Raw genomic sequence first — 9,500 nt, 5'->3', positions numbered from 1 at the left:
GTATATCAGTTGACGACTGAGACTTCGTTTTTCGAAATAACTTCCGTTGTAATAGTAGTAAGTGGAATTCCATTCGCTTGGCAATCCGTAATTCGTCTCGAAATAAAACGACATCGATACAGATTTGTCGGTAATGTCTACGGGAATACTCGAGGCAAAGAATATCTATAAAAAATGATAGAGAATGACAAATTATTTGTTCTGAAGATATGTTTTGCTGATTTTTTTCGACAGAATCGAATTATCACATTTTTAAATTTTATTTTATAATATCTCAACGCAAATATATTTCTTGATATCGAACATAAGTACTTACCTCATCGTTTTAACGTGCAACCGGCCGCCGAGGTTCGCTTGAAGTTTTTTAAGAAAATAAAATAAAATTTATAAACCAGAGCAGCAAATGATGATGTAAAAGGAGATGATATTTGACCACACTCCACGAATTCTGATGTTGCTCGCTAAAATAAGATTCTTTTCTTGACCATCACATCTTTTCTGGTATATCACATTTATGTTGTACGAAAAGTTGCAATGGTTTTCTTATTTTTTTCACAACTCAACAGTTGCACAACGGTTGAGAGATAATCACTTCTGATTGGATCATACTTTTGGAACCGCATTAGATTTTGAAAAATAGTCCTATCATAAGTGATAATCTTTTAAACGTTGAGTTGTCTGAACGCACCCAATAGCTGCGTTCAGCAGAACAGCTGCTTTGTAGCAATCGAATGTGAGTGGTTTTTACTTTAAATCCAACTAATCACAATAAATTGCTAAATAGCCGCTTAGTGAACGGTTGTGTTTCTGGATGCAGCCAATCAAAGGCCAAAAGTATATCGTCAGTTTGGCGGTAAATGTTACTCACTCGAAACAAACTTCATATTGTATCGTGGAATTATTTCATTTTCTTACATTGCTGAATGTAAAGTTTTAAAAAAGTAATCATGGTTTCTATAGTAAAAGTATTTACTATTAACACACCACAAAAACACGATCTTTGCTGCGCAATTTGCAACATTATTAATTCCGAAAACGATACATTGATTTATTCGGAATTTTGTTTAAACAAGCTCAAGTGTCGGTAACTATACAAACATAATTATAAAAATCCATTGTTTTATAGAAAGAGATCATTAATAATACATATGTAAAACGCAATTCAAATAAAATAAAATAATATTAAAATAAATTTGTAAAATAAAATAAGTAATATACACAATACATTATTTTATTTCAATTACATATTGAAATAATTACTTTTAGACAATTTATTCGAGAAATGCCTCAGGCAATGGCTGCTCCAATAACAAGTCATCAAAAAATTCGTGAAACTGGCGGTATCATGTACATTATCGTAGAAAAAGAGATATTTGAAGACTCCAATTTTCAAAATTATTGCAATATGCGAAATATACAAGTGGTATAGAATATATTTCACACACACACATATCCCATAACACACGATATCTCACAAGAATATTTCATAGACATTTAATAAATAATATCCTGAGAATATTCAATAGGATATTCCATCCATGCTGTTGGAGATTAAACAAATTGGTATATTTTGAAAACACAAAGCTCTAATATTTGTTTATCATGTAAAACTTGTATAGATGGATTTGCTAAACCCGATTCCAACTTATATTTATAAAATGTGTCTTCTTTACACTTTGGAGTGCAAACTAACATCACAGTGGAATAAAGTTGGATCGTATCTTGTCAAAGGACAAAATTTTCTTAGCTCCACAGAAAATGTTAACGCAATAAAAATGAATATAAAGGAAATCTATGGTATAATTGTTTTACAATGGTTTTATAATGATTGTATAATTGTTTTACAATTGTTTTATACTGGTTGTACTTTAACAACATTAAACTGCGTTAAGAAAAATAATATTATTTTACAATCTTCAATGACAAACAATAGATAATAAATATAAAAATGTTGTAGATGATAAATCTCGGCTTTATTTAGAAGCTGTAAATCTTAAAATACCATTTATAAAACATGAGTCAGCACAGTTGTTAAAATATGGTGATTTACATCCGCCGGTACATGTTTTGCCAAGGTAAATTATCATGACTACGTGAAATTGTTACTCTCGAAAATTTATATCAGTCAGTTAATCATGTAAATAAATACTTATTTATAGTATGAGAATGGCAAACGTATTGTGCGTATCAAAAAACCTTCAAGAAAATCATCCGTTTAAAAATTACAAAGAACTACGCGAATATTGGACAAATGTAGTACGAATTTATTATCTACAGTTAATATCATAAAAAATTAATATCACATTTTGTAACGTATAATCACATAGTTAACACTCTTTTATAAAACTTTCTAATAGAATTAACTTTTCTGTTATAAAAAACTTGTGATAAATTAATTTTCGTAATTTTAAATTATTTCATAAAATAATTATTTGTTTTATTTTAGCATGGCTATACATTGCCTGAATATGAAGAAGGATTATTATTTTATGATGTCAAATTTTTTTATTTCAAGCAAATATTTGTATATCCTGCGACATGCTTAACTTCAGGACCTTTAAAAGTTCTTCCGTTTGCAACGGATCCAGTGCCTCTAATTTACAACTTCGTAACAGATCTAAAAAGAAATGTAGTTAAACTATGCGGGTCGCATTTCGACATATTTCCAGAAGTGAGAAAACGTCTTATTTACATATAATTCTGTGTATACATATTTTTTTTCTCTCTCTCTTCTCTTTTAAGTAAATTATTAAAAAGTATATTATTAGAAATATTTTAAGTTTTTATGATAAAAAGAATACTTTATACACTTTTTTGATGCATAACATTTACTTGACAGGATCAGATTAATAAAACAATTAATTATACACCAATACCAACGTTACCAAGATCTAACAAAATGCTAACCGCTGACACAGGATATGGCACAAATTCGAGAAAAACGAGCAATGTAACGCCTCTAATGTTTAGTACGTGCGATATTCCCACGAAACAGCCACGATTATCGTTAGTGAAGTCTTCGCTTATATGTGAAGCCGAAATTGATGATTTTGACTTTAATAACAGTCCAATGTGCAAATTTATACCGAGAAAAATTACTGATCAAATTTCGACAGTATTACGCGACGCAGATAACACTGTACTTAGCAAATCAGATGTACAAAACACTGAAACCAAATCATGTTACTTTAATCAAGAGAAACAAGAAAACGAAAACAAATCTGTGGTAAATATGTAACAATTTTTCATATAATTTGCATGTGCATAGAAATACGACGATTATATATGTATAAATATACATACAATAATATTTATGTAAAAATTAATATTATGTTAAAGGAGGTGACAAACATAAAACACACACAAGAAAAGAAATCCGATAAATTAAGTTTGAGAGAAAAGCTGTTAAAGAATTTTTAAAAATTATTAATATACACGTACATATATGTATATCAGTAGGTAATGGTTTTTGTTTCTTAACGTAACAATTATTCATATCTTATAAGTTGCTCTTTATTGGTAATACAAAAATACTTTTTTGTCCAATAAAATTAAATAATTAATTTAATTTTTTGACGCAAGAAAAAACTAAAACAGATCATTATCCCATACTATTAAAACTATTACGTACAGAGAATGAGAGAAATGAGTCCAGCTTTGCAGTGAGGAAAAAAATTAACGGAAATAAAAAAAAAAAAAAAACTCATACAATATATGTGTGCAAATAGAATTATTTAATTATTTGAGTAAATAAATAAACAGTAGTTATAAATTATAAAACTCGAAATAGTGCTAAAAAGATATAAATACGTATATAATAGAGAAATTGTATTCAATATAATTTAGAGTTAAACATAATTAAATATTAATATACTTTACGACGTTTACATTCTTCTATTACTTCTAATAAAGCGCGTCTGTCTCCTTCGTATTCAATACCAATTTCTATCAAATCTTGATCCGTAAGTGCTAGAAATAGATCGATATCCACCTATGGAGTAAAATAAGAAAAGAGAAAAGTAAAAATAAAAAAAAAAGTAATAAAAAAGTAATTGAAAACAATAATTATAATTTATAACAGTAAAGAAATATGATACACACTCATAAAAGAAAAGAACTATGATAATTTTTGGCAACTTCGAACACATTGTGCAAATAATACTTACTTCTTGTTCGAGAAATATAGGAATATGTTGGCTCAATCCAAAGCATCTAAGTATCATGATCATTTTAGTCTGTTGCCAGTTTAAGAGCATTCCTTTTGGTGGTGTTTTGCATCGCGGTGGTGTCGGTGTGCTATCGCCAAATACGCTTTCCTCATTGACATCAGGAGGCACGTGAGGCGATTTGAGAGGACTGAATTCGGGTGTGAACCCAAGTGTGATATTATTTGGATCATCGTGCGATGATAAAGTCTTGCTGTCGTAATCCGTGGATCGTGCCGATTGTGATCTAGGCGCACAAAATATTTGACAAAAATATATCATACTTAAGAAATATTCAATTGATACTCGAAACGTGGATTAAACAATTGTTTAAATTTTATTTACTGTTAATTAATTCACCTCTTTACATTGATCGGAAGTAATTTAAGTTTATACTCGTCCGTCGCAAGACACTTCTGCGAATCACTTTCCGAAGTTTCTTTGCTTAAATTTTTATCTTGAAAAAATATATTCGCTTTCTTTGTGAGATCAATATCCGTAAAACAAACAATATCCGGAGATGGCACGGTGTGATATGTCAAATTCGGTGATATTAAACCTTTGTTGGACTCGTTAGGCATGGATAATAAGTTCAGATTTAGATCTCGCTTTTTATGCTTTTCAATTTTGAAAATTGGATCTTCAGTCTTGTCAACGACGTCTTGATCGCTCATCACTTGGATATTATCCGATATATCGTTCCAATAATCGTCCATAGATAAATGTCCCTCCACTAGAGCGCTTATTTCCTGTTCCGTTGAAAGCCTCATCATGATGCGAGTGTACTCATCTGCATTCAGTACGTGGATTTACAATCACATTATTTTGCTAAAAATGTTCAAATATTTTAAGCACCAAAATAATCATCTCACTAGTAATTCCAAGTGGTATCCCTAAATCCATCAATTGAAAAAACAACTTTTTGTCATTCTTCATAGCAGCCACACATAATGGAGTAATATCGTCGCTACCTGCGTTTGCTAACGCGTCCGGACAAGCGTTATACACTATTTCAAACATTTCCTTGCTAATCGCAGCAGCTAATCCAAGGACAGACATACCTGTGTACGTGAAAAACAAAATGTTGACATTTCCTTTACATACACACACATAACTTTATTTAACCGCATGTGATTTGCTTTATTTACCAAGATAAGTCACTTCGTCAACACTGGCCTTCTTCTCTAAGAGTAATTTCACACTTTCGATATTCCCATTACGAATTGCTTGCATTAGCGGAGTCCAACCGAATTTATTTTTTCTGTCAATGACACGGCAGTTTTCTTGTCGACTCAAGATTTCATTTATGATCCTAGAGCAACCGTTCGCTGCGCTTATATGCAGCAAATTCTCGTCATAATTATTTACGGCGTTTAAACTATATCCTTCCAACAGACCAGTTAGTTGTTGGGATTATTTTGGGAAAAAATATGTTGCATATTTTCAATTTTCAAAAGATACGTGCGCGATATTTAACACTGAGCAACAAGTTATTACACGTATTTATATAAATACACACTCTAACTATAAATTAAGTTTTAGTTTAAATTAAGTCGGATCGAACTAATCCTTATGAAAAACCAAACGAGTTTGTTGTATTAAATATGCGGTTATACACTTTGAAAGTTAATTTTTATATAAAACAAATAAATTATATAAAACACAACTTTGTATAATTACTTACCGTGTTCCCGCATCGCCGCGATTACTTCTTCTTCTACAGCTTCTTTATTATTGTGTGATTCTGTTCTTGACATTGTTTCAATTTATAGAAACGCACCGAAATGTTCTTATTATATGTAAATTATATGTAAATTAATATAACACACACACTCTATGCAAAAAATATGTATGCAATATTAATACATTACGTATGCGCTTTTATTTTCTCACATATTCAAGGTTTTTTCTAACATGTTTATTTACGATATATTTATATATTATTTCTTTATGTGTATTTTATAAAAACTTTCCGTTACGCATTTTAATAAATTCTTCTATACTTGCAAATTGAGAAAACAGTTCTAATTCCGTTCACTTTTCGTATAACACTGTTGATTATTTTGAATATTGTTGCTTCAAACATGCGACCTTCAGCATGTTTTTCTTTTCTTCTTCGTGTAACTGTAGTTAACTGTCAAAAACGCGTTTTCATGTTTAATTTAACAATATATGATAATACTAAAATAAGATCTAACAACATAATATTAGAAAAAGATAATACACAACTAAAACTATTAAAACTATCAAAATTTGCAAAATTACAGAAAACATATATGATTCTAGATATTGATTCATGTTTGAACACGCAGAGTAACATACCAGAGAAAGTCCAAATTTACAATAGAGTTTCGCAACAGTCAAGTAACTCACATAATTCAAGGGGTAAGTAATCTCGTCAAGTTCTCTTTTTGCACTATTATCAGAGAAAAGTCTGAAAGCGATTAGGGGTATATCCTGCTTAAAGCCTGTTCTACATTGATCGCAAGCGCAAACGCAAGGAACAGGTCTGGTAGAATTGACTAAACGTATTGATCAAATCAGCCAATTGACCAGCTTGATTGGTCAATTTTACAAGATCTATACCTTGCGTTTGCGCTTGTGATTAATGTAGAATAGGCTTAACACTACCGTTTCGGCTCGGCGCGTCGTTTAAAATACTTTACCAATATTGTGTATATATAATACCAAAAATATTAAAATCTGACTTTTCTTTCAGACTTTCTAACTTTCTGATAAAATAAATCCCTTCAAGTGTAAAACAAAAAAAATAGAAATATACCAATATTCGCACCTAATATTAAGTTTTTGACAATTATACATATTGTTCGAAAATTGTTTGTGATTTGCTTTAAATAATACTTTATTTCACATTTTGTGAGATACGTTCTTTAATTTCTTGTATATACACATAAGATATATTACACATATCTGGATGCAATTGCTAGTAGTTTGGTATAATCTGCTCCTTTACTATGAGTTTTCTCTTTCAATATTGTTCTGAGTATATGTGGGATGGGCACTTGTATTCTTGTACCTAAAGGTGTCCCATTGTCATCTATGAGCACTAAATTGTTGCTGTCGAACTTAGGAACTTTAGGATTCTGAGGCTTTTTCAATCCAACTAATATGCCCTTTTTCTTCTCACCTTTTATTGCAACTAAAACTTTGTCACCTAAACAATTATAATATCACATTTGAGAGAGATAATTTCTATACAAAAAGGAAATAGTTTTTTTTTTTTTGCATAAAACTTTTAACTTATCTTACCTATCATGCCAACTCCTCTTTTATTATAGACATGTATGCACTTCGGTGGTTTACCTTCCATCATAGCTTTTTTTCCAATTTCACTGTTATCCACCACTCTTAATCGAGACATTTTTATTATCTGATTCATAGAGCTTGATGTAGAAATGTTTCTTGTAATATTAAATATTGTGGGATGTGACAACATATTGTTGCAATTATTTCTTACACTTTGTCTCTTCAGGATAATCTGAAACATTTCACGAATACACATAACCTTGTGTTTTGATCTAGTGAGTGCAACCGTAACAATCAATTTAGACAGGGTAATGAGAATTATTTATAATTACTCTACCAAGAAAGATTTATCAAGATTCTAAATAACTACTGCAAAATCAAAAGTTTCTTGTCACATTTTCACACATGATACAATACCAGCAGGAATTTTTTCTTTTACTTTAAGGCGTCGTTTACAATAAGAATTTAAGACTTAAGCTTTAAGAAGGTATAAGCAGAGAAAAGCCTGAGAGCGGCCAGGTCCATAAGAGAATGTGTAATCACTTTTCCGCCCCGTAAACTAGCGCATGTCCACGGGTGGTATACATTGGAACTACGCAGCCAGTCCACGAACGACATGTCGGTGCGCTATGTCCACAGCGTGCGGTTCTATTCTGTGCTATGTGCACGAGTTTAAATGGTCACTTTAAAAAAAGAGACCGATTGTGAGAATGGTTACTAACGTCGCAATGTATATGTTATATACGTAAGATTTTATTGAATTGAAATAATTAAAGGCTGAATTGTTACGTGCACATATTTTTTAAGTGCACATGTTTAAAGTGTATCGACAGCCAAGAAAAAATTCCCGGTAGTAACACAAATACGTAATTTGTTTGTGTTATATATTTTGCAGGTGATAAAATGTATAGCTTTTCTATCTATAATTTGCTTTAAGTTTATAATTAGAATAATTTGTAAAAGATATTTGTTTTGGTTTTTGTATATTAAGTTGTGTGTCATTTGTGGTATATTTGAAGTTATACTTGCAAAAGTTTAATCATTAATAGTAACATTTTATAGACACAAGGATATTTAATAAACATAAAATAACTATATATGTAATATATATTTATCAAAAAGATATATAAAGTTTATGTATTTGTATATAAACTTCTGTTATAAATTCATACAGTATGTGTGCCCAGGACTCTCAAACAACTTAAAATAATGGAAACATTTTCAATATTATGTAATAATAACAGAATAATAAAATCCTTGGTGCTGGAAACCACATTGCAAACTCAATCTAATTTATTGTTACTTTTTCTATTGTTTCTCAATATACAAAATATGATAATTACTTATACATTTTACTGTTACACATGTATAATTTATAAGTTATATCGCTAATACATATAATTACGCATATATAATTTATAAGTTATATCGCATATATAATTATGCATATATAATTTATAAATTTATATGCATCAAAATTGATTACTTACATTATCATAACTGTTTATTTTTACGTGTACGTTGTATATACACATACATCTATTAATCCTTAATAATAAATAGTATGTTTTATATACATACGTATATTTATAATAAATTTATAAATTATTGTTTAAAGATTGACAAATTATTGAAANAATGTAAGAGAATTAAGCAAGAGAGAGAGAAATAGCAAGAGAATTGAGCGAGTAAGGTGAGTTGCGCGTCCTCTGAAAGCCTCGAAAAATCGCTGAAAGTATTAGGAACACATGTTGTGCGAAGAGGTAATGCGAGAGGTATCTGTGGGCGAGGCTACGCGTCCCCCCAACACCTNCTGCGCTCCGTGAGTCGCGCGGTGATTGGCTGAGGCGCGAGCGCTCCATAATGGCCGACGCGCGTGCTCCGTAATGGCTGCCGCGCGCGGGGTGGGGTCAAGCGTGCTATGTACACGCCCAGGAGCTGGCGCGTATACCTACTCGCAAGACATACTTCCCTGGTACCTTCGCTCGATTTCAGCTCGTTTTCAGCGTTTACATAGTTTCCAACGAC

At 30.9% G+C, this 9,500-nt stretch overlaps 3 protein-coding genes across 6 annotated transcripts; 1 reads left to right on the top strand and 2 right to left on the bottom strand.

The window, feature by feature from the left end:
• Positions 1–936: 936 nt before the first annotated feature.
• On the top strand, positions 937–2,289 carry LOC109857183 (uncharacterized protein C18orf63-like). The gene is made up of 5 exons (XM_020433267.1): positions 937–1,084; positions 1,267–1,423; positions 1,620–1,797; positions 1,958–2,075; positions 2,160–2,289. Exons 1-5 carry the CDS (start codon positions 948–950, stop codon positions 2,287–2,289), a joined length of 720 nt encoding a protein of 239 aa, XP_020288856.1. The 5' UTR covers positions 937–947.
• Positions 2,290–3,802: 1,513 nt separating this feature from the next.
• LOC109857169 (ankyrin repeat and SAM domain-containing protein 3-like) lies at positions 3,803–6,696 on the bottom strand. 3 transcript variants are annotated; one of them, XM_020433244.1, is made up of 7 exons: positions 6,528–6,696; positions 5,890–6,339; positions 5,354–5,590; positions 5,078–5,266; positions 4,566–4,995; positions 4,167–4,452; positions 3,803–3,991 (listed from the first exon to the last, which is right to left on the bottom strand). In XM_020433244.1, the coding sequence occupies exons 2-7, from the start codon at positions 5,960–5,962 to the stop codon at positions 3,866–3,868; spliced, it is 1,341 nt and encodes a 446-aa protein (XP_020288833.1). In that variant the 5' UTR covers positions 5,963–6,339; positions 6,528–6,696; the 3' UTR covers positions 3,803–3,865. The 3 variants fall into 3 exon arrangements, with proteins under 3 accessions (XP_020288833.1, XP_020288834.1, XP_020288835.1); XM_020433245.1 differs by having other exon boundaries at positions 6,579–6,696; XM_020433246.1 differs by lacking the exon at positions 6,528–6,696 and having other exon boundaries at positions 5,354–5,583; positions 5,890–5,941.
• Positions 6,697–7,078: 382 nt separating this feature from the next.
• LOC109857172 (39S ribosomal protein L14, mitochondrial) lies at positions 7,079–7,981 on the bottom strand. Of its 2 annotated transcripts, none has more exons than XM_020433251.1 (3): positions 7,890–7,981; positions 7,476–7,704; positions 7,079–7,380 (listed from the first exon to the last, which is right to left on the bottom strand). In XM_020433251.1, the coding sequence occupies exons 2-3, from the start codon at positions 7,660–7,662 to the stop codon at positions 7,127–7,129; spliced, it is 441 nt and encodes a 146-aa protein (XP_020288840.1). In that variant the 5' UTR covers positions 7,663–7,704; positions 7,890–7,981; the 3' UTR covers positions 7,079–7,126. The 2 variants fall into 2 exon arrangements, with proteins under 2 accessions (XP_020288840.1, XP_020288839.1); XM_020433250.1 differs by having other exon boundaries at positions 7,810–7,957.
• Positions 7,982–9,500: the final 1,519 nt, after the last annotated feature.

The sequence above is a fragment of the Pseudomyrmex gracilis genome, unplaced genomic scaffold (genome assembly GCF_002006095.1).
Source record: "Pseudomyrmex gracilis isolate BER0280 unplaced genomic scaffold, ASM200609v1 scaffold_149, whole genome shotgun sequence".
In the NCBI taxonomy this organism is placed as follows: domain Eukaryota; kingdom Metazoa; phylum Arthropoda; class Insecta; order Hymenoptera; family Formicidae; genus Pseudomyrmex; species Pseudomyrmex gracilis.
Note: the sequence above shows the minus strand (reverse complement) of the source record. Positions and strands in the feature narration are given on the sequence as shown.

Bases quoted from the DNA above. Each gene is read 5' to 3' on its own strand.
- LOC109857183 (XM_020433267.1), top strand. From the start codon at position 948: ATGGTTTCTATAGTAAAAGTATTTACTATTAACACACCACAAAAACAC. The intron at 1,798-1,957 runs GTATAATTGTTT...AAAATGTTGTAG, and splicing joins GAATATAAAGGAAATCTATG to ATGATAAATCTCGGCTTTAT. The intron at 2,076-2,159 runs GTAAATTATCAT...ACTTATTTATAG, and splicing joins CCGGTACATGTTTTGCCAAG to TATGAGAATGGCAAACGTAT.
- LOC109857169 (XM_020433244.1), bottom strand. From the start codon at position 5,962: ATGTCAAGAACAGAATCACACAATAATAAAGAAGCTGTAGAAGAAGAA. The intron at 5,267-5,353 runs GTAAATAAAGCA...TCACGTACACAG, and splicing joins TGACGAAGTGACTTATCTTG to GTATGTCTGTCCTTGGATTA. The intron at 3,992-4,166 runs GTAAGTATTATT...TTTACTCCATAG, and splicing joins CTATATTTCTCGAACAAGAA to GTGGATATCGATCTATTTCT.
- LOC109857172 (XM_020433251.1), bottom strand. From the start codon at position 7,662: ATGTTGTCACATCCCACAATATTTAATATTACAAGAAACATTTCTACA. The intron at 7,381-7,475 runs GTAAGATAAGTT...ATAATTGTTTAG, and splicing joins AAGAGGAGTTGGCATGATAG to GTGACAAAGTTTTAGTTGCA.